This window comes from Delphinapterus leucas, chromosome 11 (assembly GCF_059928025.1).
Source record: "Delphinapterus leucas isolate spDelLeu-1000000601 "Yukka" chromosome 11, BTC_Dleu_Yukka2, whole genome shotgun sequence".
NCBI classification, from domain to species: Eukaryota; Metazoa; Chordata; class Mammalia; order Artiodactyla; family Monodontidae; genus Delphinapterus; species Delphinapterus leucas.
The window spans coordinates 97,213,780-97,234,042 of NC_143139.1; the positions used below are offsets into that span (position 1 = coordinate 97,213,780).

The 20,263-nt window shown below is 56.1% G+C and overlaps 1 protein-coding gene across 1 annotated transcript; it reads right to left on the reverse strand.

Annotated features, from left to right (window-relative positions):
• Window positions 1-1,628: 1,628 nt before the first annotated feature.
• On the reverse strand, window positions 1,629-11,104 carry PNPLA5 (patatin like domain 5, triacylglycerol lipase). The gene is given in 10 exon segments (XM_089921602.1): window positions 1,629-1,725; window positions 2,298-2,405; window positions 4,653-4,698; window positions 4,701-4,777; window positions 6,726-6,792; window positions 6,795-6,881; window positions 8,018-8,074; window positions 9,378-9,579; window positions 9,870-9,992; window positions 11,099-11,104. Coding segments are annotated over 10 exon segments (870 nt in total).
• Window positions 11,105-20,263: the final 9,159 nt, after the last annotated feature.

The following is a 20,263-nucleotide window of genomic DNA, read 5'->3' on the forward strand; positions in this document are numbered from 1 at the left end:
ACTCTCTGTCCCTCTCCTCTCTCCCTCTCACCTCCACCCCCACCCCCAGGCCCTCCTGGATGCCACTCACGCTTCACTCACCTTCTTGTTTCTCTGCTCTCGACCCTCCAATGACTGCCCAATCCAAACCCCTTATCACGGCGACGGTGCCCTCCATGCCCCACCCACAGTGCACCCCATCACTGTCATGGTCCAGCCACACTGGCTGCTCGGTTTCTTGAACAGACCAACTTCATTCTCAACCCAGGGCCTTGGCCCTCGCTGTTCCCTCTGCTCGTAAAGCTTTTCCCCAGCTCTCACTTCTCATCTCAGGCCTCACCTCAAATACCACCTCCTCCAAGAAGCCTTCCCAGACCACCTGGTCCCATGTTGCTCCTCCTAAAAACCTCCCCACCGTCATTCTCAGCCTCCTGTCTCCTCACAGCACTGCCGCTCCTAGGGATGATCTTATTTTCCCATTTTCCCATTTGCTCTTTAGCATCTGCTCTTGCACCCAAACCAGAATGTAAGTTTTGTTTACAGCTGTGTCCCCAGAGCCTATAACTCATTAAGTGTAAGTCAAGTGCATGGATGGATATGTCTTTTGCTCACATATTTACCCCTTTGCTCCTTTTTCTCTCACACCCGCCTGCCTTTCTCCGCCCTCCCCACCCCTCCTCGGGCTGAACGTCTCTACAGAGCCTGGCCAGGGGCGCAGTGTGGGCTCTGCTCTGAGGACAGGAACAGCAGCCACTCCTAGGAGAGGCCCAAGGCGTGTGGTGCCCCAGCATCCTCTGTGCCCGAGAGGGGGAGGGGGCGGGGCGGGGCTGGAGGCACTTCTGCCCCCTAGCCCTCCCTGAGGAACAAGGGGCGGGGAGCGCTGTGTGGTGGCATCCTGGGGCCTTTGGAACCCTAGCAGAAGCACATGCAGCTGGGATTCTGAGAAGATTTTAATCCCTCTCTCTCCTCCCGCCCTCTCGTCTCCAGTCAGGGGTTCCCTGCCAATGGACCCAGAGGAAGTCAGAGGTCAAGGCTTCTAGAGTGACGTAGACCATGGGTCACTCCCGAGGGCTGGTGCAGGACAGAGAAAGGATGTGAGGGGAGGCACACCCCACCCCATCATTGCAACTTGCTCCCCAATCTGATATGAGCATGTGGCATTTTTCCATCTTCTGTGAAGTGCCCTGCAAGCAGCTCTACAGTGGCACCCAAAGCCCTCTTCTCAGAGGAAATTTCCCCATATGGAAATTCCAGAACCAAGATGTGTGTCTCACCTCCCGCCTTCCTTTCTCCCACTGATGACACAGACGCAGGGTGACCTGGGCACATGGTGACCAGGGGTGGACTGAGGCTGCACCTTGCCCAGAAAAGAAGTACCTGGGGCCCCTGGAGCGGGGGCTACAGAAGGACTCGGGGGCCCTCTTCCAGCCCTTGGAGGCCACCTGCCCACAAGGCCTGGGACAAGAGTCTCTGTCCTCTCGGTCCTCCATGTGGCTGACAATTCCAGTGCCCACCCTGGGCTAGGGGCTGGGCTCTGAGCTCAGGAGATGGGTCAGGACTCACGGACTCGGGGCAGATGTAGGCACAGGACCAGGGCCACGATGGAATTCAGGAGAGGCCAGTCACTCGGCTGGTCCAACTTGGTCTCCTCAGGCCTGATGGGCGGGTCTGGGCTCCTTGGCCAGGTCCTTGGGAGGAGCAGCCTCAGGCTGGAGGGGGCTGGTGACCAGTAGCTGCAGAGGAAGAGGAAGTCGGCGAATGTGGTTTACAGAGCTTGGGGTTGGGTGAAGCCTGGATCTCTCTTCTCCCAGGCCTTGCAATAAACCCTTTTTCTGGCTGAGTGGGGATTGCAGAAAGGTTCCAGGGTGCCACTCCCTGGGAGCGCTGCACTGATTTCCACTGGGTGTGGGAGGACGGCCGGGGTCTCCAGCCAGAAGGGAGGGCAGGTCGGGGAGAGGCGGGCAGCCCCAACCCAGACCCCACACAGGGCCCGTGGAGATGTCTGGAAGGATGGCAGAAGGACCGGTGGGGACCTGGCAGAGCAGGGAGATCCACTCGTCCTCCGTGAGCTCAGGCCGTCTCTGTGAAGCAGGCAGAGTGACTCCCCCCAGACTGACCGATGCGATGGGTCAGCTGCTGCATCTAGCCCATCACAGGTCTGGCCCACAGCAGGGACCAAACACGTGTGCTGGGGGCTGTGTGGATGGATGGACAGGGAAACGGATGGTGTGACTGCCTGTCCAGCGTCCGGGGAAACAGCTGGCGCCTTCCCTTCCCACTCCTGTTCTGCCCCGGTCTGCCCGTCTCACCTGCCCGGCCCGAGGAGCTGGTCCTTCGTCCTGGAGTAGACTTTGAGGACCAAGTTCCTCAGCAAGCCCCGCATCCACCGCAGGTCGGCCGGCATGTTGGGCAGCCATGCCACCACCCTGGAGGGAGAGGCGGCCACAGCTTCGTCACCCGGCCAAGCCCAAGCGAGCAGCCCCACCAAGCCTACCCTCCCCACGGGTCCAGAGCAGAGCCGGGGGGCCCTGCAACGAGGCGCCAGGGCTAAAGGAAAGGAAAGGGAGTGTTGGCTCCACCACAGAGCAGGTTGGACACACAGGCACCTGCAGAGGCCTGAGGGGGTGGGGACTGATCCCCCATGGATTCTGAACTTGGTGGAGGCCACTGGGCCCTTTGGGTCATCAACTCCACAGGGCACAGGTGGGAAGCCCAGGGGTGGAAAGGGCGGGGCTTTGGGGTCAGGCTGGCTTGGGGTGCAGCCCGCTCCCCCGTTCATCAACTGTGTGACCTGGGTGGGTCAGCGAACCTCTCTGGGCCTCGGTTTCTCACAGCCAAGTGAGGATCGTTACCTCACCTCCTCTGTGTTTCTGTCCCTTCCTCTCTCTCCTCCCCAGACCAGCCCCTGCCCTCCATCCTCCACGCCCCTTCATCCACTACCCTCTAGGCAGCCAGCAACTTCCTAGACACACATCTGACCTTGGTCCTCTCTTGCTCAGCGCCCTCCCATGGCTGCCGTGGCCACTCATGACCAGCAGAGGGCAGCATCATCCAGCTGTGGCTGAGGGGATCCCTGGCCAGGCACCGTCTCAGACTTACTGGACACTGCAGGGCCTCCCCTCCCAATGTACTGCCCTTCAAGGGGCCTCTAAACCAGGGCCTCAAACTGGGCAGTCAGTCCACAGGGTGTAGTGTCACAGTGGACTGTCCCCTCATTTGTTCTGGACCTTCTGCCTCTATTATTGCAGCCTACACATTGAGATTGTAGGTTACAGAAAATACCAAATATGAATTTCCCTGCGGTCTGGGCGGGCCTCCCCATCAATGCTCATAAATTGATTTTTTTTTAACTGCAAAGGCTAGCACTTGCATTTATCCTTTTTTATTTCAACCTGTGGTTTCAGTCTAGAAGCTCTCAGCATAAGAAAAATTCATGTCAGCAGAAAGCTGTCTCCCAGGTTTGGGTCACCAGCAATTTAGACAGCAGGAATGACCTAGTCATTAACTCAGCATGGAGCAGGACAGAGACTTGTGGCTCACTGTCATAGACCTTCTTGTAGGGAATAGAGAAGTTTTACAAATACAGGTCTCTCCATGACACTTTCCTGCCCAAACCCTTCACTGCCTTCATGCAACCATCAGGATAAAGACCACACCCCTCACCTGGCTACAGACTCCTGCCTATTCAGCCCTTGCCAGCCTCCTCAGCCCCACCTTGTACACACTCCACATTTTGGCCCCAGCCACAGCAGCCCCCCTTTCTGTTCCTCAGATGAGCCTTACTCCCTTCTGCCTTCTGCCCCAGGACCTTTGCACATGCCCTTTCATCCGTCTGGAACACTTTTCCCTTCCTTCTTTGCCTAGAGGGCTCTTACTCATCCTTCAGATGATAGCTCAAAAGATATCTCCCCTAGGTAACCTTTCCTGGCCAGATAGTCCCTCTTGTGAACTGTCCCAGTTCACAGCCAGTGTAGACCTCTCCTAGGAATCCACAGCCAGGGTAGACCTCTCTAGGTATCCCTAGGCACAGCTGGAGTGCATAGGTGAATGTGTGATGATCGGTGGGCTGTGAGCTCCACAAGGCCAGGGACTGGGTCTGAGTCAGTGCTGCCTCCCAGCCCCCAGTCCAGACTTGGCCCTTGGTAAACCCTCAATAGCTATTGATGGAATGAACGAACAAACAATGCAGAGTGATCCATTAACCAGCAGAGTTAGAACCGTTAGTGAGGGCCTAACTACAGCCAATCTGCCCTGCAAAGGCCTCGTTTTGTAGAAAAGGAATCTGAGGCCCAGAGAGGTCAAGATACCTGGCCCGGGCCACACAGTTAATCTGAGGCAGACCAGCCCCTAGAGTTATCCTCAGAAACATCACATTTTCTCTGAGGCTCTGACGGGTGCAACAGTGGGCCAAAGATCCTAGAGGCAGGAGGGGCCAGGCACTGACCCGGCGGCCCTGTTTCCGATGGACTGATGGGTCACAGCTGCTACCCTGCCTCCCCATCAGTCCTGTCTTGCAGGGGTGACCACCAGACTCCTGGGGTCATGCAGCCAACAGCAGGCAGCGTCGGGACGCCAGCCGGGCTCTGCCTCCGCAGTGTTCTGGCCGCCCTTCCTGCCATGGGCACTGGTCTCAACAAGCCAGGCCCTTCCCAGGACCCCTGGCCGGGCCTCACCTTCTGCTCCGGAAGTAGACATACTCAAAGGGCCGTGTGCAAGGTACGTTAGCGTCCACCCAGGGCCCGCCTGGCAGAAGGAAGCCCACGTGCGGGAGTCCCTCAGACAGGCTTTCTTCAGCGCTACAGGAGAGGCCGTGGTGGCCCACCCCTCCCCCCAGCCACCCCCTCAAGGTCACCCTTAGGGAAGATAGCCCGAGCCCCTCTCTACCTCGCACAGGCCATGAAGGACACCCCACCCTCAGCCGGTCTGCAGAGGAAGCAGCTGCATTTATGGAACCCCTACCGGGCTCCCTTGTTATTTTTGAAATGACAGAGTGCGCCCCTTTCACAGATGAGCAGACTGAAGCTCAGAGTGGAGAAGTGACTCGCCCAAGCCCATTGCCGGGAAGTGGCAGGGCCAGGATGGACCCAAGGCCTGTCAGGCTCCCCACGCTGCTTCCATCTCTCCCGCCCCTCTGGAAAGTCTGCTGTGGCCCCCAGGGTGGGACAAGTGTCCTCCCATACTTCCCTGGCTAACAGCAACACATCAGCGGTATTAATAACAGCAGCTGTGACCACGTGACCACTTCCCGAGCCCCCAGCCCCTTAACGGACCAGAGTGGAAGGGCCCGGCATCCCGGCCGGGGCAGAGCCGGAGCCCGAATCCCGGCCTCCAGACCACGGCTCGGCCACGCACACACCACCAGCCTCGACTCAGGGTTCACGAACAACAGTCCCAGGACCCGGCACCCCGTTACCTGCCATGTGGCCTAGGACGAGTCCCTTCCTGTTCCTGAGCCTAGGTCACCTCCTCTGAAAAATGGGAACACGGGCAGGACCTACCTCCCTGGGGAAGGGGAGGATCAAGGGATGTGTGTAAGGGCGGGGCCTCCGGGGTCGGTCTCGGGCCCCATCTGAGAGGCTCTCTGGTGCCCCCATGTGGCTGCAGAGACACTGCCACAGTCCCAGAGCCCCAAGCTTGGGCCTCAGGGGCTCAGCGCAGATCCAGGCCCCCTTCTGCGTGCCCCGTGCGGTGTCCTGCGCAGAAAGAGGTGCCCTCCTTATCCCCTTGCCCACCCCCTTGTTCCTGCTCTGGCCTCCACCACCATCATCTCTCCACCCATCCTCCCACCGTGTCAGCCTGTCCCCTCCTGGCTAAGTACAGCAAACACTAGACCCAGAGTTCAGAGCAGTAGCGAACTCTGCAAAGGAGGGGTCGCCCCCCACCCCGGGGGCTCTCCATCTCTCTCCTCCTGCAGCTTTCAAGGCCGCCTGCCCCACCCTCCCAGCCTCCCCAGGCTCATCTCTGCTACCCCACCCCTCCCTCAGCCACAGGGGCCTCCAACTCTCCCCCACCAAACCCAGGACATTTGCACCTGCTGTGCCCGCTACCTGGATGCTCACCTTCCCCCTCTTTTGCTTGGCCAACTCCTCCTTTCAAGTCTCACTTAGATGCCACTCAAACTCCCACTCCCACCACCATTACATGTGCCTATCCTTTCCTGTTGAGGCAATTGTGACCTTTAGGTCACGGAGCAAGAGAGCTGACTAAATGGTTTGTTAGCTGTGTGGCCTTGGGCAAGTCACTTAAGCTCTCTGTGCTATGGTTTCCTCAACTGTCCAATGGGGACAATTCAGTACCATCCTCAGAGAATTATTGGGGGGGGGATGAAATGAGTCCATCTCCATCTGGAGAGTCCAGAACCTTCTGTGTGTGCCTCTCCTCTGTCCCTCAGCACCTCTTGCCCTTCCCTGGGCAGTGGGCAAAGACCTGGTTTTCTCAGACACAGGCATGTGCTCGAATCCCCCAATTGCAGGCTCTCAGACCTTGGTGAGCCCCTTCCCCTCTCTGAGCTTCGGTTTCCTCATCGGTGAAATGGGCTAAGGAAAACGGGCCCCCAGTTGTGGTGAGGAGTGAAGGGGGCAACATGAAAGGAGCCCCAGCACCACGCCTAGCACTTAGATTGTCGACAAATGAGTCCTGTCCTCTTTCAGACCATGAGCACCTTCAGGGCAGGGTCCCTGGCCCTGGGCCCCTGCGTGCAGGGCACCTGGTAGGTGAGCAAGTATAGGACGGGAGGGGCAGTAGCAGCCTCCAGCTCTGGGGAGAGCTGCTCAAAGTCGAGCACATCCCTGACCGGCACATTGGGCACTGGCCTCTGTCACAGTCAGCATCCCGGGTCCCATCAGTTGGGGCTGGGGGCTCCTTAGATACCAACGTCCACAGCACTGGCTCCTTGATGAGTCCTGGATCGGGGAGAGGAAGGATACAACAGGTCAGCACATCTGGAGCCTCCCGGTGACAGTGGCCTCCCCAGCTCTGGGGACCCGGTTGCCACAGGAGGGATGGACCCGTGGCTTGTCCTGAATGACTTCGTCCTGTGCTCCCCGGCCCTGCCCTGCCCCCTGATTCCTACGCACCTGCTAGTGGTTAACAGACCCCAGGCCCTGAAGACTCAGCCCAAGGTTCAGATCCTGTGGTCACCACCTGCTATAGCTCTGTGACCTAACAGCTCCATGCTTGGTTTCCCTCCCTGGGAAAGGGGGAAATTAAGACCTACTGCATACGGCTGTTCCGAGAATTAGATGTGATAAATATAGAAAGCTCAAGCCCAGGTCTGGAATTAAATGTGATAAATATGTAAAGCTCAAGCCCAGGTCTGGGCACATATTATGTGCTCAGCAAATGCTTCCAGCTGCTGTGTGTTTGGGGCTGTAGAGTAGGGGTCAGGGCAAGGGTTCTGGAGCCAGACGGCCTGAGTTCAAATCTCAGTTCTTCCACCTTGAAGAGCATTGCCCTGTGGGATGACATCCAAGCTCTCCAGCTAAGAAAACCTCTCTGGCCCACCCAGTGCTCTGTCACTCACACACACACACACACACACACACACACACAGGCTCTCCTGCAGCCCCACTGAGGTATGTGCCCTCAAGGTACCAAGCTCTGTTCCTTTGCGCTTGCCCTTCTTCCCTCTGCCTAGAGTGCCCTCTTCCTTTCCATCCTCAATCTCTCTATAGTCTTCATCACTAGTTAAAACCCAGCTTATATGTCACCACCTCCAGGAAGCCCTCCTTGCCCACCTAACCCATTGGGCTGGGTTAGGTGCCCCCGCTGGGCTCTCACGGCCCTGAGCATCCCTCCATCACCCTGGGGAAATGCTCTCTCTGGATCTGTCTCCCTCGCACCAGGTGGTGGGCAGCTTGAGAGTAGGACACACGTGTGACTCCTCTCTGTGTCCCCAGCTCAGGCCAAACATAGAGCAGACGCCAAGGAAGAGAATGAGTGAGCCGAGGTCGCTAAAAACTCAAACAGCTGAAACACGGGATTCACCTGGCACTCATGTGGGGGGCGATCCCCAGCTACTGTGGAGGCTGCCACCTACCGCGTCTCTCCAGGAACCTCAGGGCGTCCAGGTAGCCTTGTCTGCAGTTGTCGGCCACTCCCTGCCAACACACAGGTCAGGGTGGGATGGGGAAGGCCTGGACCTGCCCCTCGAGTTGGTGGTCACAGGCCAGAGACTCATCTTCAACTGCAAGTGATCCCAGGGCAGCCTATGCTTCCCAAGAGACCCCTCAGCAGGGCTCAAGGACCCTGAGGGTCCCTGCCCAGCACTGGGCAGAGAGGGTCCCAGGACCTCAGGTGGAGCAGATCTGCTTGAGTGGCCTTCTTCCCCGCAGCCTCGTTCACTTTCTGGCTCTGAGACTCCCTGGCTGCGGACTCTTGCTCCAGACGCTACTCTCTGGCCTCAGTTCCATCCCCTGAGAAATAGGCCTAGCCAGAGATTCCTGGTTCCCTGAAGATCAGTACATGGTGGTTCCCTTTGCCCTTTGATGCTCACTGCCAGAACTGCCAGGACCAGCCTGAGATGGCAGAGGGGTGCCAGGGCCCAGCGCTGTGTGTCTCAGACAGAGTCCCACTCGTGGGGGAAAAGTACCCTCAGGTCCAGGAAGGAGCTCTGCCTTCCCTTTCTGTGTGACCTCCAGACGTCCCCACTGTCTTTCTGAGAGCCTTGCCTTCCTTGTCTATAAAATAGGGCTGAGATTTTCTGTCCACCCCATGGGCGCAGGGAGGATCAGCTTAAATGAACAGGACCTTGTTTCATAAATTACAAAATACTGCAGGACCATAAGAGGTGTGAAGGAATAGGGGAGGGCCAGGATGTGATTGGGGTGGAGGAACGTGTGATGACGGTAAACTGTTGGCAAGAAATACTTCCAGAAATACCAAGGGGCAAAAAGCAGGAAATGTGGGTCTACTGTCCATCGTTTTCTGTGCTTGTGCCTTGCCACCATACAGAAGGTCAATTTGGCCACTGACTAGGGCAGCATTTAAGAGCGTGGGTCTGAGCTAGCTGAGGATTTGAAGCCTGGCTCTGCTGCTTCCAGGCTATGTGACTTTGAAGAAGTTGCTTAACCTCTCCGAGCCTTGGTATCCTCCCCCAAGAAACTGAGGTGACAACAGTACCTTGTCACAGAGCCTGACCCACAAGAGCATCAGCAGAGGCCTGGCTTAAACCGAAGTTCAGCAGAGTTGGCCTTGGTGCACTGCCTTGAAGTGGGGGACGAGTAAGGATGCAGCTGGAGCCCAGGCTGAGTTCAAGGGCTTGGCTGTGAGACTCAGGACATGTGTCCTGACTGCCCTGAGGCTGTGGGGAGGGCTCAGGGGCACAGAGTCTGACTCAAGCGGGCACTAGGTCATAGCCAAACCTCTAACACCTTCAAGGCCGTTCACGGGGTCCCGACCTACCTCGGGGCTGGAGGTGACCCCCAGGAAGAAGTTCTTGGTGCAGGTGTGGAAGGTGGCATTGAAGGCGTTCAGCTCATGCATGCTGGCCAAGCTGCTCTGGGGGCAGATGTCCACTGTCCCGTGGAAGGGAGACACGGTGATGGTGGAGGGGGAGTCCACAAAGGGCAAGTTGTTGCTCAGAGCGCCGTCGATGTAGCCCTGCAATTCAGGCGGCCGTGTTGCCCTCAGGGTGCCCTCCGCCCACTCGGCTACGAAGCCACCCCAGGAAACAGGCTGCAGCCAGTCACCTCTAGCTGCCCCAAACCACTAGGTGGACCCCAGTCCAGGATGCTCTGAGCACCCCGGGAGCAGTGGGGGAGGGGCCCTGGTACACAGTAAGCCTTCCAGGAGCACTGTTTTCTCCACCCACACACCTCTCAGCAGTAGGGACCCGGGTGGCCCAGAGCACAAGGCAGGGCCCGGTCATTGAGCCCCCGAAGCGCACTTACCTCCCCTCTGAACTCGGGGGGAATCATCCCACAGTAGAAAGGGAAGGATAAGGTGCAGACCAAGGCCTGGGGAAAAAAGTCAGTGGCAACACAATTGTTCAGAACCTGCCCTGGGCGTGGTGTCTAACCCGAGAGCAGCCTGCGCCGGTGGGTATCAGGAGTGCTGTGTCCAGGGAAGGGGGCTGAGGGCCAGGGAGGCGTCGCCACATCCCAGCCAAATTCTCAAAGTTAAGAAGGGATCTGAGGGACTTCCCTGGCTGTCCAGTGGTTAGAGCTCCACACGTCCACTGCTGGGGGCACAGGTTCGATCCCTGGTGGGGGAAGGAAGATCTCGGAAGCCGTGAGGCACAGCAAAAAAAAAAGAAAGGGGGATTTGAACACAGGTTCATCTTGACACCCTCCCTCCTCTTCCTACTGACAGGACCCTTGCTGACTCAGGACTGCTACAGAAACCTTTCCCCCAAGGACAGACAGGCATCAAGTACCATTTCTCCTTCAACCAACATCTAGGAATTCCCCACCGAGAATCTAGTTATGTCTCCCAAAGTGCGTTCCCTGGACACTGGTCCTACCACGGGTACCTCAAACAAGAAATCCTGATTCTCTCCCCACTTGGAAAACATTGTCTACTCTTCCCAGTAGAGGCTCTGACAAGTCCTGCAGTGAAAAAGATGCTTAACAGAGACCCTGACGCTAGCGACTAGTGATGTTTGGGGCTGGAGAATTCTCTGTTGGGGGAAGGGCCGCTGTCCTGTGCATTGCAGGATGTTTAGCAACCATCCCTGGTCTGTATCCTCTAGGTGCCAGTACTTTGTGCCCATGTGCACATCCTGGGGATGGGCCAGGATCTTCCAGGAGCATTTCACCCAGGACCCAAGACCCAGATTTGACAAGTGGATGCCAGCCTACTTGGGTTCTGGAGTGGGCTCTGCCACTGAGGCTTGGGACAAGTCACTGCCTCTCTCTGGGCCTCAGTTTCCCCACCTGTAAGTCGGGGAAATTGAGCTACATCATAGACCTCAACCTTTTCAAGAATGAGGGTCTCACTTCACACACACACCTGGGGAGTCGCCTGGCAATTGTCGTTTTAGCATCCACTGATGGAGAAAATACCGAACGACCAAGAGCTGCTGTGAATTCAGCAACACTTGGGTAAAGGTGAGCAGTGTATTGGTCACAACAAGTACTGGAAAATGCTTGTCCCTGCGTGTCCAAAGCGATCTGTTTACCTCCATCACAGGCTTGCATGGTGTGGACCCAGGTCTGGGGCCTCCACCAGTTCCCTTCCATGTGCCCAATGCCCAGCATGGAGCCTGGGCACAGCAGGTCCTGACTAAGTCCAGAGGCAACAGGGCCGTGGGCCTGGGGGGCAGGCATAGGGACAAGAGAGTCCACCCAAGTCCCACTTTAAGAAGTCCAGGAGAATGATTTGCACAGAGTATTTATAAAAAGACTTCAGACGACCAGCTCTGAGGCTTTGCCTGTAAGACATTGGAGTCCGAGCTATTCCAGACAAATGGGACTTGAGGGGCCGGCAGCGCTGTCCAAAAGCCCCCGCTGCTCGGTGTGTGAAGGGCGGAGGGACAGACAGAGACCAGCAGGGGCCCATGGAGAAGCGGGCAGGGGCTGGGATGGCTCTCCAGGCCTCCTTCAGGACACAGGGTCCAACCTCCTTATTTGTCCTCAGGAGACCAAGGGTGGAAGGTCCCCCCTCGGGTGCCTTTCCAGGGCCAGGCACTGAGCAAAGTCTTTTCCCATGCAGCCCCCAATCCTATGAGGCAGGATTATTATCCCTTTTCACAGATGAAGGGACTGGAGCCCAGAGGTGCCAGGGGGCTTGCCCAAGTAACACAGCCAGTTAGGGCCAAGCTGGGCCAGGGGGCTGGGCCTCCAGGCCTGGGCTGCCCCCAAAATGCTGCCCTAATCCTGCAAGGGAAGAGGGGACCAACTCTTCACAGCATCACCAAGACTCGGCCCCCAAAAGGGGGGAAACCAGCCCTGGGGGTGACCCTGCTAACAGGTCAGCCTCAGGGGGCCCGGGACTGTCCGGTGAGCAGGGCAGGTCCCCACATGACAGCCCTGGGACGGGGAGGACTTCTGAGTGCGGTGACCCAGAGCTTCAGCCTGCACTCCCACCCCCAACCAAGCCCACTCTTAGGGTGCCAGGTGCCACTGCTTCTCGTCATATAGCTGGGGCGCTGACCACACTTCCATACCCCAGCCCCAGCCTTGAGGAGGGGCCAGGAGCAGCTACCTGACCCTGCCCCCCACCCAAGATGGAACAAAGGGGACTCCTGGCCCGGGGAACTCCCCTGAGACGAGAGCTGGGGCTCTGAGTGGACAGTAACACCCATTTGATAGATCTAAGCACCAAAGCCAACCTTCCTTCCTTCCTTTATTTCTTGTGCCCCACCTCCATCCAAAAAGACTGTATGGGGGAATTCCCTAGTGGGCCAGTGGTTAAGACTCTGAGCTCTCACTGCCAAGGTCCCGGGTTCAATCCCTGGTCCAGGAACTAAGGTCCCACAAGCCACATAGCGTGGCCGGGAAAAAAAAAAAAAAAAAAAACGACTTATGAGGACTTGTAAAATATATCCACGATGTGATTTTTTTTTTTTTTTTTGATGAAAGAAATGGGGACAAGGGCAAGTCCTGGAGGTGAAATTGAGGTTGATGATGAGATACAGCAGCAGACGGGGTGTCTGAGCTTCATCCTGAGAGAGCAGGAGGGTGTTTTAGATGGAATCTTGAAGGCAAAACCCAGAAATGTGAACACGGAGTGGCTGCAGTCTTGGGGTCTCTTGGGGAAGCCTAGGCTGGCCCAGACCCAGCACCCTTTTCCCTGCACCCTGCCCTTCCCTCACTGTGCTCACCCCCGAAAGGGAACCAGTCAGGGAAGGCTGCCTGGAGAAGGGGTTAGCGCAGGGCCTTGAAGGGAGGGAGGATGGTGGGAGGCAGAGATTCAAGAGGGACTTTCTAGAGCGAAGGCACAGAGGTGGGAAAGCATAAGGTGTGTCCGGGACTCAGTGAGGGGCCCTTGGGATGGACCAGAGGCGTGGAGGGCAGTGATTCCAGATGAGGCTACTGAGGTCAGTGGGGCTTTAGTGGGGAGGACAAGAGTGCACAGGGGTCTGGGCAGAGAGCATGGGTGTCAGCAGCGGGGCCCAGGCTGTGTCAGAACAGATGACAGTCGGGCCCCCCTCGCACAGGTCTGCCCTCTGGGACCCAAGGCCCAAGGCTCCAGGAAGGTGTCCGCGGCAGGTGATGGCCAGGCTCAGCTTCCTGGGCTCCCCCTCTGGCTCCAGCCTCCCTCACCCTGAGCGGAATGCGGGCGGGTCGGGGTGGAAGGCCGGGCTCAGCAGGGCTGCGCGTGCACTGCCCCCCTGGGAGCTTGTTTCTGCATCTGTGGAAAGGGAATAGCAATGCTGCCTCCAACCGGCCAGTGCCTGTTTATGAAAGATGGTGAGGTCACCGTCACCACCACCCCCTCCCTGTGGTGGGACGCACCACGGGGAGCTTGGCTTAGGAGGCCTCAGGGATGCAGGAGGAAGAAGGGCCGGGACAGAGCCCTTCAGTCTCACCAGCCGTCAAGGCCAATGGCAACGTGCTTGTAAGGAGAGGTGTGGCTGAAGCAGGGCCACCTCTGTGCGCCGGCGGGACGGCAGGGGTGGGGCGGGCAGAGCCCGTTGGTGGGCAGCACAGGCCATAGAGCAGGCGACTGAGAGCACGTGTCTCTGTGCCCTGCCAGGTGCCTGGTCCCACGCAGAAGGGCGCCCACAAGCCCCTGCTGAATAGACTCCAGGATGGGCCAGCCGGGGTCAAGCGCCTGTTTCCAGCACAGGACCAGGCAAAGTGAGACCCCTACAGAGAGGCATGTCCTTCTCCTGGCCCCAGGTCAGCACCCAGTCCTCTCCCCACATCTCTCCCTGGAGGAGACAGCCCTCGCCCAGCCCACCCCCAGCTCCTGACACACCCACCCCGTCCCTCTTGGAGCTGCACCTCCAGCCTGGAATTTTCGATGACCTACAGCAACCTCCGTCCGCCACCTCTCCACTCCCTCTCATCCTCTCCCAGTGCCAGAAATGGAGCATCACTGAGCCTCCCGCACTGTCTCGCTGCAGTCTCCTCAATCATCTCACCTCTTCCCTCCTTCCCTGGGACCCAGCAGGCAGGGGCCTCATCACCTCTCACCCCATCACCCGTAGCCTCCCACGCACATGGCAAGGCGGCTCACAAACCTCCCCCGAGCGCCTTGCCGTCCCACTCTTGCAGGTGTGAACCCAGCTCCTCCGAGACAGAACGCCCCCATGTGCTTCCAGATCCCTTCAGCCTGGCTGAACCCAGCCCCCCACCCCGCCCCTGCCACCAGGTCCTGCTGCTGTCTCGGTAGAGGGCTTGTAGATGTGGAGCTGATTGGAGCCCGGGGCGGCACACCTGAGCTGTGTCCCAACTCAGACCTCCCAGGCTGGGCCCCCACAGGCAAGTCACTTCCCCTCTCTGAGCCTGTTTCCTCACCAGATTGGGGCTGATAATGCCTACCTGTATCACTGCCAGCAGACCATGGGCCTTCCAAATCATCAGAAGGGTCACACACGTACGCAGCAAAGAACAACCCAGACCATAGAAGGAAAGATTTAAAAAGACGCAATAAACAAAGCACAGGAAAGAACCAAACTCATCAGAGGCAGACGCAGCATCAGAGAGTCTCTGGCTGTTGCAAGAGGAGCAGATGTACGTGGACCAGCAAGGGCCATGCCTTTGAGGGAGAAGCGTGGCACTGTGGTGTGCATAGGATTGCACCCCCTGGGTGATTTTTTTTAAAAAGGAGGATAATAGGGGATATAAACACATGAGACTATAAGGATCGAACCTCTCTGGGAAGATCCACAAGGAACTAGAACGCTGGTGCCCCTGGGGAGCAGAGATGGAGGGATTTACCAGGGGAGGCAGGATAGGGGTAGGGGCTTCAGAGGTACAAATTACTATATATAAAATAAATAAGCTACAAGGATATATTGTACAACACAGAGAATATAGTCAATATTTTATAATAACTCTAAATGGAGTACAACCTTGAAAAATTGTGAATCATTATATTGCACGCCTATCATTTATATAATATTGTAAATAAACTGTACTTCAATGAAAAAAGGAAAACATAAAAGGCTGTATCCTTGGAGCAGCTTCTGGGAGCTGGGAGGGCAAGCAGAAGGCATATTCTAAGGACAGGAAAGGGGGTGGGAGCCTCCAATTGCCCGGGTCCAGCTCGCAGGTCAGCTAGCGGTCACGTCTTTTTTTTTTTTTTTTTTTAGTGTTTATTTATTTATTTATCTTTGGCGGTGTTTGGTCTTTGTTGCTGCCCACGGGCTTTCTCTAGTTACGACGAGCAGGGGCTACTCTGCATTGTGGTGTGCAGGTTTCTCATTGCAATGTCTTCTCTTGTTGCAGAGCATGGGCTCTAGGCGTGCGGGCTTCAGTAGTTGTGGCTCACAGGGTCTAGAGCGCAGGCTCAGTAGCTGTGGTGCATGGGCTTAGCTGCTCCGCGGCATGTGGGATCTTCCCGGACCAGGGCTCAAACCCGTGTACCCTGCACTGGCAGGTGGATTCTTAACCACTGCACCACCAGGGAAGTCCCAGTACCATACTGTTTTGATGACAGAAGCTTTGTAGTATAGTTTGAAGTCAGGGAGTATGATACCTCCAGCTCTGTTCTTCTTTCTCAAGATTGTTTTGGCTATTTGGTGTCTTTTGTGTTTCCATACAAATTTTAAAATTATTTGTTCTGTGAAACGCACATATTTATACAGTTCTGTGAAAATGCCATTGGTATTTTGATAGGGATTGCATTGAAATGAATCCGTAGATTACCTTGGGCTCCAAGGAATCGGCCTTGAATTAGAAATGTGTTGATGGTGCTGAGCTATCTGGACTGGGTTCGTGACTAAGCCCAGTTGAGGCCTCTATATAAACTTTAAGATTCTGGTGGGTGCCTGTGGAAACCTACTTATCTTGCAGCTGCCCAAGGCAAGCCTTGTAAGTAAGTACCCTTGCTTATTAAACCTGCCACGTATCAATCTGGAGTGGCCTACCTCTTTCTTTGGTCTCTCCCTGCCCCCCAAGTTGGGGTCCAGTCTCAGATTATATCTGAGAAGGCTGGGAAGCAACAGCAATGTGGACCCTTCACTCAGCCATCCACAGCAGCTGATACCCTTAACCTAAGGAGACCAGCCTGCACAGGTGTCATGATCACACCTGTCCCTCCACAAGGTTGTTGTGGAGACTGACTCTGAGGGGTATAAGTACCCACAGAGGATCTCATAAATATTTGGGGAAATGAACTGTCCTCTAAATCAAGCAGATAGAGGTTTGGGCATCAAAATCCAGATCTTAATGTAAGTGTGATCCCCCCTGGACATGGCTTCTGGGTAGGAGAATAAAAGTGGTGCAACTGGAGGCTAGGACTAGTGTAGTAGGCAACAGGGACGGTGATGGTAGTGGGGCTGGGATTAAGATGGCCAGAGTGGAAGACATTCAGGAGGGAGGAGAGGCAGGACCCATGACTGAAGAGACTGGGGGGGGGGGAGCAATCTGGATGACACCCAGGTTTCTGCTCTGTGTGACTGGGTAGACAACAGTGTCATGGACTGAGATGGGGATCTGGGAGACAGAGCAGACTTGGGACAGGTGATGAATTCAGCTCCAGGCATGTCTCTGGTGTCTGGGAAACGTCTAGGTCAGGCCCCCCATTTCTAGCTGAGGTAGGTGAGACCCAGAGAGTGACGTGCCCCACCCCACACAGCAAGGTGCTGACCCCACTGGGCCGGGGGGGATTTCCTGCCCCACTTCCTCACTATTGTTTAAAATTTCTCATGAGCAGAACAGAGCGTGGCTTCTATAAATGGAACCTGGCTCCCCTAACCTGCTCCCAGACACAGCCCCATCAGGACACGTGCATGGCTCACGGCTGCAGCCAGGTGACGGTGCATGAAGTCCATCGTACTAACCTCTCCACTTGGGTCTATACTTGAAAATTTCCATAAGAAGAACTTCCATCCAGACATGCCTTGTGCGTGAGCAAATAATCCTATTATTTACCCACTGAATCTCTCTGTCGGCACTGCTCTGGGGTTGGACTCTACTTTTCTTGGGCTCTTTGTCTGCCCTTCTCTCCCGCTCAGGAACTGAGCTGCCTTGGGAAGCCTGAGTCAGCAGCATCCTTGCCTCAGAGACTGTGGGGCTCGGTGCTCACACTGTCCTGAACCGACTCACCTAGGCTGCTGGCAAGTAACCCCAGGCTGTCTCTAGAATGGGCCCCAGCTGGGGGCAATCAGAGGTCCCGGCTGACTCTGGCCCCTGGGGAGGAATCGGACCACATCAGACAAAGCCCAGGACCACCTTACCCCACAGGCATAGCCATGCTGGGCCCCGGAGAAGCTCTGCCTGAAACCCCAAGGGACTCTGAGATCCAGGGACCCAGCTCATGCTCCAGTCCCCTTAACATTATCCCAGTTGGTCATCCAGCCTTGCTTGAGCACCCCTGTGGATGGGGAACTTCCTGCTTATAAAGGAGCCCTCTTTCCCGTGAGAGAAATCTATTAGAGTCTAACTCCCCACACCTGCCGCTGCTGGTTCCAGCTCAGCCCTCGGAGGCCTCAGAACAGATTCACTCCTGCCCAGGGACAGCCTTGCAGAGACAGGTACCCAGGACCTCAAACAGGTCCTTCTACCACTGCGTCTCAGTCCATGTCTGGGTGGGTCTCCTGAGTGTGTTCCAGGTGGTCAGTGCCCCCCTAAGATGCAGGACCCAGCACAGAAACTCCTGCTCCTGGGATAGCCGTAGTGCTGACTTACCTCCTTCATTATGGACACTCTGCTTCTGTTAATGTGGCCCAGGGTCTCATCAGCCTTTATTAAACCTTATCATACTGAAGTCTCACAGGCAGTTTCCAGCCATTTAAATGCCACTTTGTTATAAAGCAGAAACTAACACACCGTTGTAAAGCAATTATACTCCAATAAAGATGTTAAAAAAAAAAAGTAAAAAGAGAGAGGTAAGATTACTTTTAATAATGTATTTTATTTAACTCAATATATCTTAAATATTATCGCCTCAACTTGCAATAAATATAAACAAGAATTAATAAGAGATTTTATTCTTTTTTTCCCCTAAGCCTTCTAAACCTTTTGCTTTTAAAACACATCTCAATTAGGACATTAAATTTTCAGCAAGCCATTTTCAGTAGCACAAGTGGCTGGCAGTGGTCACGTCGGACAGTGCAGGTCTAGAACCCAAGAAAGAAAGAAATTGACATCTCCTGGCACGTACTGCTTCCTAGACCCCTGGTGTCTCTGAGAGGAGTGAGTGGGTGGCTGCCCCCAGGGAGTCCACCATCCATGGAGGAAGACACACAAGCAGGAATGATGGGCTGGGATGGGCTGGGATGGCCAGTGTGGGTTCAGAAGGGTGGAGTTCAGGGGCCAGCCGTTCCATGGAGACATGTCCAGGAATTCCAGATGAAGAGCAGTGTTTGAGCTGGGCCTTGGAGGTTGAGCAAGGATTCATCAGGTAGGGAAAAGAGGACAGGCACAGAGGGAAGAGCATGAGCAAAGGCACTGGGGCAGGGAGGAGGGAAGGATGAGAATCCAGTGTAGCCCGTGTGGGCAGGAGGGGGGGTGGGGCGGCAGGAGGCCTGGGTGTCAGGCTGAGTTTCTGTGTATTTTGTGCTTCAGGAACTGGATTTTGCAAACCTTGGGGTGACTGTCCAAGGTCTCCCGGAGATAGTCACCAGGAGGCCAGTCTTGTACAGTAGCGCATCCACAGAGCACCGGAGGCTGGTCACCACGCCCCACCAACCCTCCCTTCTCAATCGTGGTCCCGCCTCTTTGCTCCCCAGTCCAGCCATCCTCTCTCCAGTGTCTACTGCTGTCAGAGCCCTGCCAGCCAGGCTGCCCCGCCCTCCCCCATCTCCCCAGTGAATTATTTGGGGAACGACCTTTATCTCTTGTGGTCTTCCTTGGCAGAGGTCAAGAATCCTTTGACGGGCTTCCCTGGTGGTGCAATGGTTAAGAATCCGCCTGCCAATGCAGGGGACATGGGATCGAGCCCTGGTCCGGGAAGATCCCACATGCCGCACAGCAACTAAGCCCGTGCACCACAACTACTGAGCCTGTGCTCTAGAGCCGGTGAGCCGCAACTACTGAGCCCATGTGCCACAACTACTGAGCCTGCACTCTAGAGCCCATGCTCCACAACAAGAGAAGCCACCGCAATGAGAAGCCCGCGCACCGCAACGAAGAGTAGCCCCCGCTCTCCACAACTAGAGAAAGCCCGCACGCAGCAACGAAGACCCAAGGCAGCCAAAGATAAATAAATAAAATAAATAAATAAATAAATAAGAATCCTTTGAGTTGGTTTCCTGCGGTCCCTGGCTTTTACTCCTGCTTTTAAGAAGTAAACTAATCTGGTGAATTCTTGTGTGATGACCACTGATCCCTGAGGACACCCAGATGCTGGCGCCAATCCCAGCCTTGTCCCGCCTTCCCTGAGGGACCCAGGGAGCCACATGCCCTGCTCCGTCCTCCTGAGTGTTTATGAATCTCAGGCACAGAGGAGGTGGCCGTGCCTGCAGCTCCTCTCCCTCCGGCCTCTCTGGGTAACAGGGCAGGCCCGCCCCATCTCAGGACTGTTTCTGGAGACAGATTCTTACCAGAAACTCCAGCCCAGGGGGTCTCGTGCTCCCTGAGGCTCTATATGCTCCCTGGGGCAGCTACTCATGTGCTGCTGTCTCAGATGACCTCATCCTTCACATCTGTGTCCTGCCAGCTGGGTCAGCCCAGGGCTTCTGGTGCGAGTCAGCTGCCTTCTCTTGCAGAAAGCAGGCCAGCTGTTCCGGCTCAGCGTGCCCCTCCTGAAGGCTGGTCTGTGAAGGCTTTCCTTCTTCCAAGACCCATCATCACAGCGACCACCATTCAGAGTTGCTCCAAGCTTTGCCGTTGGCGGGGATTCTTCTCCGATTTTTTCAAAGCGGGGCGCGTGTTCTCAAGGCTGGCTTTGCCTCCTCTTTCCTCTGCAGCTCTCCTCCAAGTTTCTTCAAGGGGAGCCTGTTGCTGTCATTGAAAATGCCTCCAGGTCACTTTAAATAGATACGAGGGGTTTTTGAAAGTAAAATTCTGTGTCTGTGTGCCAACACACATTGTGGAAACACACATTCCAGTCTTTTCAGTGTACCGTACATGGTTCCAATTTTTTAAATTGGATTTTAAGCTGGGGCGGGCGGGGACCGCATCAGAAGCCCTTTCCCCAAACCCCGTGGTCCCTGCGCAACCTCCACCCCAACACACACATGGGTTCTGACATCTCTGCACCACCCCCACCTGGGCCCAGCCCCACCCCC